Genomic DNA, 18,371 nt, shown 5'->3' on the forward strand with positions numbered 1-18,371 from the left:
CTGTTTCTTAAATATAAAAATAACCTGATCCTGTTTGATCATGGTATGCGACTGTTCCGTTTCAATATACTTCTTCATTTCTTAATTCACCATTGTAATCTGATATTTTCAGATTTTTTAAATATTTTTAGGATTTGTAAATCTATAATCATTGACTCAAATTGATGAGCTTGTGAATCGGAATTGAATCGGAACATCCGAATTGATACCCAGCCTTACTCAATGTGTGATATACACATGTGTACATTTTTTTTCTCTTACATTAAGTAACTGATGTTTAGATTAAAACTGTAGAAATATATGTTAAACAGAGCTTTTGTACATCATAAACTCTTAAGCCTCCAAATTTTCTCTTTTTAAAATCTTTTCAACTTAAAAAAAGTTCAGGTTTGATTCTAATTACAATGTAACCTTATTGAAAAACTGATTTTCCAGTACAAAAAAATTCTAAACTTCTACAAAAAGTTATTTTTATTGTTATTTGTGATTTCATAAAAAACATTTTGTTGACTCTAGAGTCCCCAAAGACCATGAGTGTAGACGAAGACCATATAAGGGTTGAAAGCGAACTGGGTGTGTGTGCATTATCTGAGACATTACTGAAATTCTAACTCAAGAGAACAGACATAAATCTGATTGAAGGAATTCTCCACCCAAAAATGAAAATTCTGTCACCTTCTCACCCTCGGATTGGTTCAAATCGATATAAATTTCTTTGTTCCGATGAACACAGAGAAAGCTATTTGGAAGATTATCAGAATAACAGTTCAAGGACATCATCTACTACCATAGTAGGAAGAACATTTTTGTTTTTTGTTTTATTGAACACAAAATGAGATATTTAAATAATTTGACTTTGACTACCGTAGAAGAAAACTAAATGGTAGTCAATGATGTTCCGGAACTGAAAATGACTAACATTCTTCCAAATATCTTTGTGTTTTCCAGAACAAAGTAATTTATACAGGTATGAAATGACATGAGCGTGAGTAAAAGACAGAATTTCCATTTTTAGGTGACCAGTCCCTTTAAGGGACAAAGTCATAATTCTAAAGAAGAGAGATGTAGTGAGACCTTCTGCAAAAGCTAGTGAAATTGTTGAATCTGCAGATGTAAGGTTTAAGAGTCAAAGTCATAACCAGATCTATAATTTCTGTTGTAGGATGACATCCCATTACACTGATCATTTTCTGGCATTGTAAGAAAGGGTGTATCCTGTTGATCAATCAAATATGAAAAGACTGATGTTAAAAAAGAAAACTATGAAGAGAGGCACAATGAAAAAGCCAAACACAGATGTCTGCATTGACCAAGACACAAAAAATACAACTTTTTTCTTTTACAAAAACTGTGTATAAAATGTACAGATTAAACCTAACCGCAAAAAGCATTACTGTGGCCTGAATGCCAGTTACAGGGCAATACTTAATGATATAGAAATAAAACTTTATGGATTTGTCATGCTTGGTAAAATCTATCTGCTACTATAATGTATTGTCTTCAAATTATCATATGATCATTTTTCATATCACATATAATGATCTAGCTAGAAATCTAGCAAATGTTGTAACAAAATGCAGGTTATTTGGGGGAAGGGGGCATACTCTGGTTGTGGGCGAAGTGGGCTCGTCTGTGTCTCTTTTTTGCGCATCACCATCTACATCTTGTCTTTTATTCTTCATCCTCTCTCGGAGATCCCCAGTGGGTCTCTCGGCTGACCTTTAAACACACATCAAAAGTCAATTGTTTGACCAGATCAGGTACATTCCAAGCAACATGTCTTTAATAGAATTTCAAGCACCTGTGCAAAGCTCCAGAGAAGCCTTTTCCTTGTGACGGAGTTCCATGCGTGTACCGACATGCGTTGCCGTAACTGCAGTTTCCAGTCTTTAACCAGTTTCTACAATGAGTCTGTGGTCAAGCCAAATGAATGTTAATCTATTGTATTTCTACAAGTTCTGTACTATACAATAACTCTTAAAGGGGTCATGCACTGCCTTAATTTTATAATCATCTTGCTTACCTTTACCTATACTGTTTTTTACTTCATTAGGACTCGACAATGAGTGCCGTCTGACCCGGGGTCAGTGTGAACTATGTTCGGGACCGTAAACAGAATTCTTGCCCATTTGGGGCAGTGCCACATCACAAAAGTTCATCTTTTGCATGTGTCTTCCAGCATTGCAAATTGAATTAAGCGCATGAATGAACAATATGCTCCCTGTTGTAACATCCAATCGTTATAAAAGGAGAAGTTTCAACTAGCAATAACATTGATGTTTAGGAATGTTCAGTGCTTGTGGAAATATGAAAGAAAATAAATAGATTTAAAGCTTTTAAGAATCGATATTGAATCGACCGCATTTTAAAGAATTTAGTAGCACTGGTGCTCCCAACTTCAAGAGATAGGAGCGCCCACCCGACAAGTAATACCATGGTCTGTCTGAATAGTTCAAAACGAAATCGTTACAATTTTACCATTAAAACATGCATGTGATGTCTGTTGTGTTTTACATGGTCATTATGGCTTCGTGATTTCCTGAAATCATATTTTTTTTAATCATAAAACAAATGCTTAAATTAGAAATGCGTGAGGAATGAGCTCGCATCACGTTGTCAATCCTCCTTCCTCTACTGACCCTTATATCTCATCATAGCATGCAGGGAAATAGTTCAAACTAAAAGCACATATGCTTATGTTGAACAGGTATGAGGGGAACAAGATAGCTTTTTGAAGATGTTTGCTCGTGATTGTATTTAATATAGCGTAATGCGAGCTTGCAAATCCGCTGTTCAGCCATGCTGTAAGCGCTCCCATTGTGGACCTGGACAGAATATGTAACGTTATCGCTAATGGGCGAGACACACACAACATCCAAACTCCTCAGTTTATTGCATGTTTATATGGAAATATTATGTAAAGTAGTGTTGCGGCATAGAAAGACGCATTCTGTGTGAATGGCCGGTCGCAGTGCAACAGTTAAAAGGGACCCCACTGAAACAGTGTCACGCTGCGTCACATTACTCACGTTGTTTAAGCAACATACACCGGAAATGTGGTATATAAAAAATTCATATTTTATTAAACAAATTAAACTTCTATTTTAATGAATTATATTATGCAGTAATAAAAAATATGTAAATATTGCGAAATGTTGGTGGGAAAGCGGTGTAGAAAATCACGTTGTCGAATGGCCGGGACTGTAAATGTAGCTCTGCTCATAGTACGCACATACATTGTTCAGCTATTAGCATGTTCTGTACAGTAATGAAAACAGGTCAGCCCAAAACAAAATGTGCACTCACAAAAATGCTTCCAAATATATTTTGAGGTCACAGGTCAAATTTAGGGAGCACATGCCATTAAAATGATTGCAATTTAGAGCCCAGCACTCCATCATACCAATTGCGTGAGGATATTGTGTTCTTTCAAGACACTTCAGATATCACGAGATCTAGTCACATCCCGAATACCAGGTCTCGGTACTCATCTCTCTTTGAGATACAGACAAAGTAGACTGTTGGGGAACCAGCACTAGAAAAACATTTAAAACAAACAGCTAAAATGTCTCATCCAGCTAAAATGGAAGTTTGAAGAAGCTAAAAAAGGGAAAGCAGCTGAAGCTAGCCAAAGCTCAAAGCCATCCACATCCAGAGCTCTAGACTCATTTTTCCCAATTTGGGAAAATTTACAATTTTGTCACGCCCATTTTGTCTAGTAATCTTGCATGTACTGTATTCAGATTGCACAATCTGATCCAATTCAACCCGATGTGTCCATGTAAACGCAGTCAAGAAAGGTCAAACAGTATATAGCCACTATATAATGTAGATGTACTGTATTGTGATTTTGTCCGATGATGTTGCGTTTATAAATCAGGATTTTAGCAGCAGTGAAAGCGATTGCCGTTGTAAAATACAGTATTAAGTTGTAAAATACAGTATAATGTGACAAGAAAAACAGGTATCAAGCACTAAGACGATGCAAACACGCCGTCCTGATCGCACAAATATGCTATTTTGTCTGTGACGTCACCAGTGCCACAAGTCTGTAAAAATCCTGTGGGAAACACTGAATATTAAACTAGGGCTGTCACGATTATTAACTAATCGTCTCATCAAGGTTGTTTGACCTCGTCACAATGGTTTCAGATCATCGCAATTCCTGCACATCTCTATAGAAGACACAAGGGGATGCTGAAGTGCCTGCATTTAGTGTATATATTGTAGAACTGCACGATCAATCTTTAAAAGATTGCAATCTCGATTCAAACACCCACATTATCTCAATAATGAAAATCAACGATGCTCATAAATCTATTACACATCTGACTAAAATCTTAACGCTCCAATCTGTGTTGGTGCTACCGTTGAAGCAGAGAAAGCAATTGACAACATTAGATATGAAACGATGGCACAAACAGTGTTTTCAACCACACACTATTATTATTTCTGTGTCAAATGATCATAGATGACTGGGATTAAACCAAAGAGTTGGCCACTCGCACACATGAGTTACATGCCATTACAAGCTCATTCTCTGCCCAAATTAATGAAAGTAAATACAGCCTAGCAACATAACTGCTCTTATGATTGTCTTTCAGGATTGTGTTACATTGTTCTGATTATGCTTCACACATCTTAACTGGAGAGGTTTGAAACTAAACTTACGACTGCAGTTTGTAGCGGAGACAAATCAGAGTACGCGCTTATGATTGTCATTACGGTAAAAACACGTCATGAGTGTGTGGTGCTTATCACTGTATTTACATTTTAGAGAAGCTGCACTAGCTTTTCATTAAGTTCAGGTTATTTTAAACTGTTTACAGGTGATATACTGTGTTATGTTTATTAGTTGTGTCTGCCTTTAAAGACCTCTTCAAGCATTAGGTAAATGTCTCTAGATCTTTCTAAAGACCTTTATAAATTTGGTTTACTGTAGACATATTTCATATATATATATATATACACACATACATACACACCCACCCACACACGTTACTTGAATGCATTTATAGTTTTCAGGAAGTTTAACTTTTGCATTTTAGTTAAAATCAAACCACCTATTCATATGGTGTTTTTTGTAAAAAAAAAATATCTCAATATAGTTAACCATGAAAAATGTAATACTTTTGAGGCAAAGTCCTAAATATTACCTTACCTATATAAACTTTTTAAACTATTTTTGTCAGAACCTCTAGTAAGTGATGTATTACTATCATATGATATCCTTTTAATGGAGGCTTCATTTCTCCCGATCAATTTACTCAATTTACAAGTACTTGGCGGTTGTATTATTGACACGTGAAAGCCACACCTTGATGATGACCCCATTTTTTCCAATATATTTCCAAAAAAGGAGTCTTATATTAAGAACAATATGGTCATTTCAGAGCCAAATGTGTGAATTAATTGTCAATGCCCATAAACAGACAATTAACCGTCATATTCTTCAAAGCAACCAAAACAGACAAATTAATAGTCAATCACATGGATGTATTAGACAATTTATCGTCATAATCGTGATGACCCTAGATTAAACTTTAAACACACTTGGATATAGTGAAACAGAACAGTCGCATACCTTGATCAAACAGAATCCGGTTATATTACATTTAAGATACAGTGCAACAACAAAATGTCACAAAATTAGCTGTAAAGAGGAGCTGCAATAGTGTGAACCACTGCCTTTTATGTCAATATGTCATTATGTGATGTTAAAATCAACGACGCATCCGCCATGTAAATTAAGCAATAAATTAACTAAATACTCCCTGTTGTAACATCCATTACACCCTGTTGTAACAGTTTTAATGCAACTAAATCATTAGTAACATTAATGTTACTAAATACTTTTAATGTTAGTAAAGCCAGACTTTACTTTCGGGTTTGAGTAAGTGACATACTCGATAATATTAATAAGAATTCGCAAATCGTTAAAAAAAAAAGATTTACATTTTGTTTCCTAACTGTGAATGTTCATAGCGCAATGCAACATTTATGTACATGAAATTGAAATATCTATACAACGCAGTGTACTGTAATAATTTAGCCACTGGCTCGTTTACTTGTTCAAAAAAACGCTTAGCTGCTCGCAGATGCAGCTGCCAATTAATCATCCTTATTTAAACAAAATCCGATTATAACGATTAATAATTAAAAAAACACCCAAATCGTCCGATCAAACGGTTGACCTAATTTAGTAAAACTACTATCTATCTCGGATTATTGCACAAAATGATCACCGTACAAAAGTCTCCAATGCAGAGTGGCACTAAAGCCTGGACACAATGCTGCGCTTAATGTAGCTCTTCTACATCATTAATAGTTATGCGCAACTCCGACATTCTGAAGTCCAGGGGATCTTTGCCCCCCAAGATAATAACATAAGAACACAAAAAGAAGAGATATGTTACATGGTTAACACATTGTGCTGCATCCATCCAACAGTTTACAGTTTAATCAGAGGTTTAAAAAGAGTTATTGTGTATGACCGTCACCGTACACAATACATTCTGAATGGAGATGACAGCACCAGCTCAGGTCAGAGATTCTAAATTATCCTATATTGGTTTATTCCTTGCATAAAGCTATCGAATGACATCAGACATATAGAATATAATGCATGAGAACTTTTACGGTGGATTCATGATAGTTAGTCTTCCTCGAAGCTTAACAGCAAAACCCAAAGATTGTAATTTTACAGAATGTTCTTTACACTATGTAGAATGTAATTTAATGTAGGATTTCAAGTATAAAACAGTAAATCACAAAAAAATATTTTAGCTGGGTTTTCACAGGCAGGGTCACAATCTCCAAAGGTTCAAATACACTATAACAATAGTGTTAATTTAAATAATGTAAAGTAAAGTGTTAAAGTCATTTATTATTAAAGTCTACATCTACGTGTCCCTTTCCATCAGTTTGCATGTCTATGTTTTGATCGCCTTCCGGAGGAAGAGCGAATCCTCTGTCCATTCGCCACTGCGTCCGAGGCTCACTGTTTGCCGGTTTATTATACTTTCTTTTGTTCTGCTTATTACACACGCCTGGAAACAGAAACTGCCAATACAGCAGATAAACAAGTAATCGATGATGTGGACGTGTCATCGCAGCTCTTCTCGTGTATGCGAAATTTTAAAAACATTTTGATTCTCTATTTCATGACCCCTTTAAGCAGTACCTAGGCCGTCTAAAAAGCTACCGCGCAAGTTACCTGTACAACATTTTAGCATATTATTGCAATACTTTGGGATAGTTTAACCAAAAATGAAAATATGCCATTCATTTACCTACTCTTAGGCCATCCGATAGTTGAAGACTTAATTTCCTTCTGTAGACCAACAAAGATTATTAGCAGTAGCCGACATCCAGTGCAATTCATATAATCTAAATTCTAAGGTGCTGTTTCTCGGAGAGTTCAAAAAGCAGATATTCATCACAGATATACACATCTAGCTTTAATAAAAGCGCTGCATCTGCCTTTTTGGTCTTTCATTGAGCATTTGCATGTTTCACACGGACAATGCCTTGTTTTGTGTGGCACTAATCTAAACATGGACATTGCTCAAAATCCTGCCTCCACTGACATAGTTTACATCTTTTGATTTTCCCACCACATTAAAAATAATGACTAATTTGTGCAGATTTTCTCTCAAAGTTCCTTTTTAGCTTTCAATTTAAGAAATGTGTCTATGATGCATGTTCTCTATTTCCAAGGGGTGGGCAGAAGTTGCATATTGACAAATTACTTTCGAAGTTTAGGCTTAAACTTGGTTTTTATTACAGAAATGGGTCTTTATTTTCTTGAAGCACAAGGAAATATTTGGTATCTGCTATGTTTTTATCAGTGTTGGATTATGGAGATTTGCTTTATATGAATGCTCCTGCGCATTACCTTAAACTTGACACTGTATTTCATAGTGCTTTACGTTTTATTGCTGGTTGTAGTACGAAGTACTTTTGGTGCGCAGCCGGTGCGGGTTCGATAAACGTCAGAGTTCGGTTCTTTTGGGTGATGTGAGGGTAAAGCGCTGCAGGCTGATGACGCAAACGACGCAGTGTGATGACGCAAAAGTGCCCTTGGTTCGGACCCAAAAATTATAATATGAACGCAGTCCAGTGGGTGCAGGGGGAGCAATCAAACTAAATGTGAAACCGACCTAAAACACATCACTGTTTGATTTTTAAATCAATCTGTGGCTTTACACCATTTTACTTGTTTCTTAGTCTTTCAGATATAAATTCAAGCTATAGTTTACGTTCACGCGACCTCAGGGTTGAACTGAGTTAGGAAAGAAAGGATTTATTCATAGTGCCTCTTGCTTGGAATTATTTACAAAACATCTTAAATTCTGACTGTACTTCCGTCTTTGAATGAGTTCAAGACACTTAACAAATTATGTGTTTCGTTCCTTGAAAGCTTGTTGTGAATTATGATTGTTGTAAAGTGCTTGCTGTTAATTTTTATATATTTGTTATATGTAGCTGCTGTCTTGGCCAGGTCTCTTGTAAAATAGATTTTAATCTCAATGTGTTTTTACCTGGTTAAATAAAGAATGAATGAATTAATTTAGGGTGTGCCCTCATGTTTTTCAGGTCTACACAGTGCTCCTAGAAAAAAAGTTAGTCTGGATACAGGTATCTCCTGATTCAATACTATCCTGATACTAGTGTGCCGATTCAAAATACAGTGCATCCGGAAAGTATTCACATCGCTTCACTTTTTCCACATTTTGTCATGTTACTGCCTTATTCCAAAATGGATTAAAATCATTATTTTCCTCAAAATTCTACAAAGAATACCCTATAATGACAACGTGAAAAGTTTGTTTGAAAGTTTTGTTTGCAAGTTTATTAAAAATAAAAAAGCACATGTACATAAGTATTTACAGCCTTTGCCATGACATCAAAATTGAGCTCAGGTGGATCCTGTTTCCACTGATCTTTCTTGAGATGTTTTAACAATATGATTGGAGTCCACCTCTGGTAAATTCAGTTGATTGGACATGATTTGGAAAGGCACACACCTGTCTATATAAGGTACCACAGTTAACCATGCATGTCAGAGCACAAACCAAGTCCAAGGAATTGTCTATAAACCTCTGAGACAGGATTGTATCGAGGCACAGATCGGGGGAAGGGTTACAGAAATTTCTGCAGAGTCAAGATAACAAAGGAGTGGCTAAAGGACTACTCTCTGTTGATGTTAGCTGTGTGTTTTGGGTCATTATCCTGTTGGGAGGACCCATGACCTGCGACTGAGACAGAGCTTTCTGACACTGGGCAGCACGTTTCGCTCCAGAATGCCTTAAGATATAATTTTGCCCTGCACAGATTCAGAGCAACCTGTGCCAAATGCAGCAAAACAGCCAAAAAACATAACCGAGCCTCCTCCGTGTTTCACATAAGGTATGGTATTCACTTCTCTGAAAGCTAGATTTTTTTTCGTCTGTGAACACAGAGCTGATGTGACAAAAAGCTCAAGTTTTGTCTCATCTGTCCAAAGGACATTCTCCCAAAAGGATTATTGCTCGTCAATATGAATTTTAGCAAATTCCAGTATGGCTTTTTTGTGTTTTCTTTCAAAAGCGTGTTAGTTAATTAGCATGTGTGACATCACAACGTGTTTGGTCTAGTGTTTCAAAATCCTTTGGGAAACACGGACCACATAGAAAAAAAAGCCGCAAGCCACAACTGCGTGGATTATATTGCCATTTGCATTCCTGACAGTTGAAATGAAGGCTTGTTCCACTAGCTACACCAAAGTTTCTATCTCCTATTTAACAAAAAACAGAGGTCACCTTAAATAGAAAATTGTCCGTCATTGGCGGATTGACTAAAGAATCTGAAGGCTGTACCTCGTTTTGACGGATTATAAGGACTATTTGTAATTCCCCATTTAATAATTTCCTTTCATGAGAGGATGATTGTAAGCGGCAGGAGGTAGGCTACTACCCCTCGTGATGGGACGCGTGTTTCCCATTTATTAGCTTTCTTTAATGCCTGGTCCAATTTGGAAAATGCGCATGCGTCAGCGGAGACTCCTGGTGTAGATGCATCCGTCACTCAGGCCCCACACATACACGCAGGGGTGCAGTCTTTACAGTTTTTTTCCCCTCAGAAAAGCGACTAGTCTTTTTGGATAAACTTTCAGTGAGCTTTCTCTTTTCAGTTATCAACAGAAGCAGCACGTTCATAACCAAACCGCAGATTACTTGTGAGTACAAAACAAATTTAACAGGCACCTGTCATTGTTACTGACTGGACATTTGAACATAAGCACTTGTCCGTAATTATTATTTCATGTCTGATGACATAAACATTTAATAAAGTTAAACTTTAGGCGATATATATTTAACCCCCCTATTATCCTGGGGTCAATTTGACCCCATTCAATGTTTAACGTCTGTAAACACATAGTTGACATTTTTTGCTTCAGAATTAATGACTTTTCCTCATTTAATGAGGACAATTCACTAAACCCAAAATTAACTTGTGACTTTTTCCATGTTCTATACACATTTTGTGTCATCAGTGTTCCATGGGGTCAATTTGACCCAGGTTCTTATAGCTGTATAAAACAAAATAAACTTCATAATTTCACACACAGTATGCTTTTGGTGATATTGTGGTCACTATAACATGCTATAATTTCATAATATTCCCTATAATTTTATATTTTCTTTATAATATTCAAAAATCTAACGTAACATAGTATTGTGAGAACCACTGATTGTTCACATGACATGGGGGTAGGGGGAATCTGAATTTTCGTGAGAACTTTGATATTTCCCGTGCCATGGGTGAGTGAAAAACTAAATAATTGAGAGAACTTTTACATTTCCTGTGGCGTGGGGAGGGGAAAACATATAAAAGCGTGCACAGAAGACTTCTAAACCATTTGTTTTTGTGCTCCGTAGGCACTCTATGCTCTCAATTCAAATATGGCCTCTAAGCAAAGGTATTCTGTCCATGAGGTTGTGTCATTCACAGGTTTTTGACAGTGAAAGTGAAATAGAGAATGTGTCTGAGGTAGATGAGGAGGACCCTGATTATGAGGCATCCTCCTTAGATGAGAATGAGACTCCTAGTGTTGACCCTCCAGTTGTCTCTCAACCACCTGTAGACACATTACCTTCCAAAAATGGAAAGTTATTATGGTCCCGCTCCCCACTTGAACGTCAGGGTAGACTTAGTGCTGCTAATGCCATCAAAATGGTTCCAGGGCTCACCAGATAGGCTGTCAGCCATATACAAGATATAAAATCAGCATTTGAGCTGTTAATTACACCATCAATTGAAAATTATATACTTGCAAGCCTACATTGGGTAGGTGTGTACAAGTCAAAAGGAGAATCAACAGCAAGCCTTTGGAAAGCTGACACTGGAAGGTCAATATTTCCAGTCACAATGTCTCTAAAGACATTCCATGCTTTTCTGTGTTATACGCTTTGATGTCAAAGAAACAACAGGGTCGACGAGAGCGTGACAAACTCGCAGCAATACGGATGTATGGGGCAAGTGGGTCCAGCGATTACCCTTTCTTTATAATCCAGGCCCCAACATTTGGTGTTAAATTTGTATATTATTTTTAATTTATATACAGTACTTTATATATCTATTTTTAGATCAATCAGTGAGATTTTATGGTGATTAGCAAATTTTGCCATACTCATGCAATAGGTATTTTGTACAAGATGTGTGAAAAATGTAAGTGTCGGAACAAAACATGCATTCTATCTAAAAGCGAATCCTCACCCAGACGTCAGTTCATGGTAGGGCTGTGCAATTAATCGAAAATTAATCATAATAGTCATTTTTGGCCTTTATCAATTACAAAAACAAAATAATCGAGGTAAGCGATTATTGTGCCGCATTACATTTAGCAAGGATGAATCCACATAGCACCCTTTTCTTTGCAGTGGTTCAGCACTCATAGGACTAGTAAGTAGATAGGACTGTGGACTGCCCAGAGGCATTGTAAACATGGCCGCCAAGTGGCACGACTTCTGTAAACGGACTTTGGCTACAGTGACCGGCCCGGCCATTTATAGACACGTGATTTACATCCCACGGCACTATTTTCCCACTGTTTTTCTATGTTAACACGCGCTAGAAGAGCTGGTTTCACGTACGCTCACATCTACAGCAGCTCGCGCGTAAGCATTGTGTACACGGTGGTTCACGCTGCTTACTTCAATGCATTAATACGTTTTAGGAAGTTTAACTTTTGCTTTTGAAGTAACTTGTATATGAAAGTAAAACACATTGTATAAGGAAACCTGCAATTAAAGGTTTTTAGAAAGATTTATACATTTTCTTGACATCTACATAAAGCTTGCAGAGGTCTTTAAAGATAAGTAATCTCACCTGAAAACATGAAATGTTGGGCAACGTGATGAAAAGCTAGCACAGCTTCTCTATAATGTAAATACAGTGACAAGCGTCACGCACTGTCATGATGTGTTTTTATCGTAAAGACATAAGCACGCACTTGGATTTGTCGGCGGTACAAACTGCAATCTTTAGTTTAGTGCAAGCTCTCCAGTAAAGATGTGTGAAGCATAATCAGAACAACGAGCCCTTTTCCACCTTGAAACAAAATCGTTCTCATTGCTCAAGTGTTACACTCTGTGTCGATCCATGCCATCCAGTACATAAATTGTTTCATTTTCAACCGCAGGGATGATAACAGAAATTTTTTGAATGTAAACACGAACTAGTCACGCCTTGGTAACATGAGACTGAGCTATAACGCCTCTGCGTGTTAGAAAACCATGCTAACAATTCCAAGCCGAAACCGGTTTGTAATTGTGCCGTTAGGAAACAGGCTCACGTGGAAAAATAACTGTAACAGTTTCAGACTGTGCTTAGAACAGTTCGGCGTGATGGTGGAATAGCGCTCATAGTAAAAATCCAGAAAAACAATCATAAGAGCAGTTGCGTTCTTAGGCTGCATTTACATTATGTTAGTTTGTTATTTGCTGCTAGATACATTTTGGCAGAGGTAGAGCTTGTAAACACGAGTCATCCACAATAAAGGTAATCCATACGACTCAAAAAGATTAATAAACGTCCTCTGCATCAAAACAATAACAGAGATACATATCTTGAGCTTATTTAGTAGCCGATGCATCACGTTTGAAGGTCAGCATTACAGATGAGTGAGGAACACGTAATATGGCGGCACCCCCTACACGTCAATAACTATGAGGTATACGATGTCAGAACCATCGCTAGTTTTGATTTGTTTTTGTTTAGAAATGTGCAGTTTTACAAAAATTCTGGATCAGCGATGTTTACGTATTCGGAAGGGGTCTATATCTGCTTTCTGAACTCTTTAAGAACCAGCACCCTTGAATGAATATTTTATGAATCACTGTGGACAGCAGTTTCTGCTAATCCTTTTAATTGTTAAAAGAGATGAAAATGTAACCTACACATCGGATGGCCTGAATGTAAATAAACAGCCAATTTCATTGTTGGGTCAACTATCTCTTTAGTATTCAACATACTAGCTTTTAAATGCCGACATGTCCATACCTCTGCAGCATTACTGGCTGTGCTGGGGCCGAGTCTCTCAAACACACTGGGCCTACGGGAAGTGGTGGTCGTGCTGTTGCTACTGTCTGATATGGTCTTTGAATTTTCCACTGTAACTTTCCGCCTGATCTTGGACATTCTGCAGGGCTGCATTAGAAAAACAGCAAATGAAATAATCAGAATCAGTACGAAGCTGAACCGCCACATATGAATTCTACGTCAACATACATATAACGAACTTCATTTCAAAAGCAAGAGCGGTTTTGATGGGTGTAATGTGCTTGTTAATGGCAAGAGACGTTCTATAAAGCGCATTTCCAACATTGCTTCGCTAAAGTTAACGTTACTAGCAGAACGGTTACCATTCCGAAATGATCTGTAGTTTTGTTGCAAAACCATTTGTGGATAGCCATTTCTGTAACCAGTTTAACTATAAATCCTATGCATAACCTATTGTTTCGGGAGCAAAACCGTTGTTAACCTAATTGTTTTACTTGCAGAAACATCACGTTTTTTCCAATAAACGTTAGTCATTTAATACAGCCAAAGCTGCATGCTTCGCGGCCTGACGTTATGCTAATAACACAAACCTCGCTGCTGGTCATTTAGCCACAAACAAAGACAATCGTTCACTATACCCGAATTTAAATGATGCGCTGCGTCCCGTTTCACATACTATTGGAATAAACTCTCAGTACGAACAAAACTCTTGCAAAGCTGGACTCCACGAGCTGCCATCATCAAACTAGCGCAAATTTTACACTTCATACCCGGAATAACCGAGGCCTCTGGCGAAGGAAGTCCCGCCTCTAATATACGTCTTCTTCTTTTGGGTTTATTGGCAGCTTGCATGCTTGATGTTGCAGTACTGCCATCTTCTGGAGGTAGTTACTTCCCATCCCTAGCTGTCTACTTCTCGTATTCTTGTCATCCTTTACGGCACGTCCTGTTAGATTTATTCATATATGTGATCATATCTATAAGTTACCGTGGCCGTGGCCGTGAAGTGCAAAACAAAACAACAGATCGCAAAACAATAAAAAATCTTAAAAGCTCAATTTAATATCCAAAATCACAATTACTAATTTGAAAACGCAATATGAAATCTAAAAGTAAAACAGCAAACCATAAAACACATCAACAATTCGGGAAACAAAACAACAAGTCAGAAAACACAACCACAATACGGGATGCGCGTATTCTCAAATATAATATATTTGTATATTTATCGCGTCATGCTGTCAATCACTCTTTTACCATAACCCGCAGAGAAACAGATAAAAGTAGTCTACATATCATGCTTTTAGGACTGAATGTACTTCCTCATACATGCACATTCTAAAAGGGTTAATTTGCCCTCCAAGGGCGCTTCGGGAAGGGGACACCTAACAAAACATTGCTCAAAATAAAGAGAAAATAACATTGTTTTTATTGCTCTTTTAGGACACATTATTTATTCCTCTTATTATTGTTACTTGCACCGGTTGAAGATCCCCGCAGCTGGGAAACTTTGTGACTGTGAGACAGCGTAGAAGCAGGTCAAAACATCACTCATTCTGATTGCAGGTTTGCCCCACTCAGTGAGAAACCGACGGAGAAACCTGCTGAAAGTGCCCTAGTCTGTCATGAATCTGCCTTCATGTCATGTCTATTCTTGGTCTTGAGGCAGATTCATGACAAAGTCTTATGTTTTATGTGAGAGAGAGATGTTGGTTCGATTGGCTTTCTTGCTCTCTCTCTGGTCCGTGTCTTTGTTCCCGCCATCTCGTTTCCTCGTTAACCTTCCCTGAGTGTTTCAGTACCCGCACCTGACCCTTGTTAATTATCCTCTGTCTGTCTCCCTTTAAAACATCCTCGTGTTCATTGTCCTGTGCTCGTTCGTTGTACGCGTTACCTTGGATGTACTTGTATGCTGTACTTGTTACCCCGTTGTAGAAGCCCCCCGTTGTGGTCGTGTCTTGTAAGCCTTGACCTGACCTGACATTTAAGTTCAGTTGAGTTCTTAGTTTTCAGTTTATCGTGTTAGTTATTGTGTACTGTCTTGTTACCCCCTCGTGGGTTTTTGTTTTGTTCCTGTTTCATTGTTTATTAAAGTCCTTGTTAACCCCTTCATCCCTGTTTTGCTGCCTGCACTTGGGTTCTCCTTACCACGTTCCTGACACTAGTCATCTGTGATTATTTTGTTCGGAACGTTAACATAGAGGCACCAGCCACCATAGTCAAATGTTTACTGGGAGCCAGAGCGCCTGACATCAAGTCAAATGCAAATGTGCTGGCTAAGGCTAATCGTAAATTCAGTAAGATTGTTATTCACGTTGACAGAAATGATGGTTGACTCCGTCAATCGGAGATCACCAAAGATAATATTAAAGAGGTGTGTGAAGTTGCAAGCACGATGTCAGACACTGTAATATCGTGGTGATGAGATACATAGCAGATTATCATCACTAAATGGCTGGTTGCCTTTTTATAAATAACTGGAAGAGTTTCAAGGGCAGACCTGACCTTTTGATTAGCAAACGAAAAAAACCTCGTGAAGGTAATTTAATTAATGTTAAACAAATGAAACATGAACAAAATACAGATAATAAACTTTTACGACTCGGATTGCTAAATATAAGATCTCTCTCTAATAAAGCACTTTTTGTTAATGATATGATAACAGATAATAAAATAGACATGCTCTGTCTGACAGAAACATGGCTAAAGCCAGATGATTATATTGCTTTAAATGAGTCTGTTCCCCAAGATTATTATTATAAACATAGAGAGCCTCATCTTAAATGCAGAGAGGGAGGTGTTGCAGCACTTTACTGTAACTCTTTTAGCTTTTCCTAGAACTCTAACACTAAATGCAATTCTTTTGAAGTCATGGTACTTCATGAATCAACACCTAATACTAAGGATACATTTTTTTTAAATGTATTCTAACTATTGTATATAGGCCTCCAGGGGACCACACAGATTTTATTAAAGAATTTGGTGGGTTCTTATCAGAACTAGTACTGGCTGCAGACGGAGTCCTTGTTGTTGGTGACTTTAACATTCATGTAGATAATGATACAGATGCTTTAGGAATACTGTCTTACGGTATAAATGTGGATGACTTTAAAATTTTTCAGAGACAGTTGCTCATCTGCGCTTAAAGAAGATCAAAGATGACAGCCTGACACTGTGGAATAATGAACACACTCAGGCTCTAAAGAAAGCGGCACGAAAAATGGAGCGTAACCTTAAGAAAACGAAATTAGAGGTATTTCGTACATTATGGAGGAAAGCCCTAAAAACGTATTGTTCTGCCTACTTTTCATCACTAATAGAAGAAAACCAGCACAAATCTAGGTTTTTATTTAACACAGTAGCAAAATTAACAAAAAATATATCGTCAGCGACTTCTGATTCTGTATACCAGCATAGCAGTGATGAATTTATGAACTACTTCACAAAAAAAATCCAAGATATTAGAGAAAAAATTATAACTATTCACCAGAAATTAAACCCGCTGAACGAACAACTAACTACAGTGCCCCTAAGGAGAAATGTATATTATTTTCTTCTGTAGATCACTGTAGAAAATTATTAGATCATCTAAATCAACAATATGCATGCTAGACCCTATACCTACAAATCTACTGAAAGAGATGCTCCCAGAAATTATAGATCCTCTACTTAGCATTATTAACTCATCTCTGACACTAGGACATGTGCCTAAAGCATATAAGGCCGTAGAGAACTAGTTGACCTATATCGAGATCTTATTTATTCGGCCGTTTTCAATATGTAGCAATAAACAATTAGGTGTCACGCAAATCGCAAGTCCAGTACAGTATACCACAGGGCTCAGTCTTAAATGCAACCTCTAGAAGATATAATAAAGCAACACAGACCTAGCTTTCACTGTTATGCTGATGATAAGCAACTCTCTATTTCCTCGAAGACTCATGAAACAGCAATTTCATCAAATAATGGAATGCATAGTCGATATAAAAAACTAGATGAGTAACAATTTTTTATTACTGAACTCAAAAAAACAGAAGTGTTACTTATCGGACCGAACACCGCCATATGTAACCACCAAGAATACTACTTAACAATTGACGGATGTTCCATAAAACCCTCGTTGTCAGCAAAGAATCTTGGCATTTTATTCGATAGTACTCTGTCATTTGAGAACCATGTCGCCAACACCTGTAAAATTTCATTTTTCCATTTAAAGACTATATCTAAACTACGTCATATGCTGTCACCATCAGATGCAGAAAAGTTCATTCTTGCATTCATGACATCAAGACTAGATTACTGTAATGCACTACTAGGTGGTTGCCCTGCAGGCTTATTACAAAAACGAGTTCTTAGACGTATAAAAAAGTATGAGCATATTACCCCGTTTCTGTCAATCTTGCACTGGTTACCTATAAAGCATCGCATACACTTTAAAATCTTGCTTATTGCATATAAATCCCTGCATGGTTTAGCTCCTCACTACTTGAGTGAACTTCTCTCGTATTACAGTCCTTCACATGCACTAGGCCCTCAGGTGTCCGTCAGTTGGTAATGGCTAGAATTTCAAAATCAAGTGCAGTTGGTAGATCCTTTTCCTATCTAGCGCCTAAACTTTAGACTTAAAGACTAGACTTAAAGTATGTTGATGGTTCCCGCCGAAACGTCCCCTCACAGCGCTGGAGATGGTTCTCACAAGCCACGTGGACTTTGTGTTCTTTGTCATCAACCAGGAGTGTGCTGTCAGCCCTCCCTTGTTCCTGCCTGCCTCCTGTTCCAGAGGATCGCATCCTGGGAGGCGTCACGCTGCTCGATCCCACTGGGTC

General features: G+C 37.6%; 1 protein-coding gene across 3 annotated transcripts in view; it reads right to left on the reverse strand.

The window, feature by feature from the left end:
- Positions 1 to 14,356, reverse strand: part of zc3h13 (zinc finger CCCH-type containing 13) — a 48,514-nt gene extending 34,158 nt beyond the window's left edge. For 2 of the 3 annotated variants that reach the window (XM_079462885.1, XM_079462884.1), the window contains exons 1-4: positions 14,184 to 14,356; positions 13,546 to 13,692; positions 1,802 to 1,911; positions 1,605 to 1,719 (exon numbers count right to left, since the gene is read on the reverse strand). In XM_079462885.1, the coding sequence (XP_079319011.1) occupies positions 1,605 to 1,719; positions 1,802 to 1,911; positions 13,546 to 13,683 (363 nt within the window). In that variant the 5' untranslated portion in view covers positions 13,684 to 13,692; positions 14,184 to 14,356. The remainder of the gene's footprint in view (positions 1 to 1,604; positions 1,720 to 1,801; positions 1,912 to 13,545; positions 13,693 to 14,183) is intronic. The other variant, XM_079462886.1, reaches the window with a different exon arrangement.
- Between the last annotated feature and the right edge of the window lie 4,015 nt (positions 14,357 to 18,371).

This window comes from Barbatula barbatula, assembly GCF_947034865.1.
Source record: "Barbatula barbatula genome assembly, chromosome: 8".
Lineage (NCBI taxonomy): Eukaryota > Metazoa > Chordata > Actinopteri > Cypriniformes > Nemacheilidae > Barbatula > Barbatula barbatula.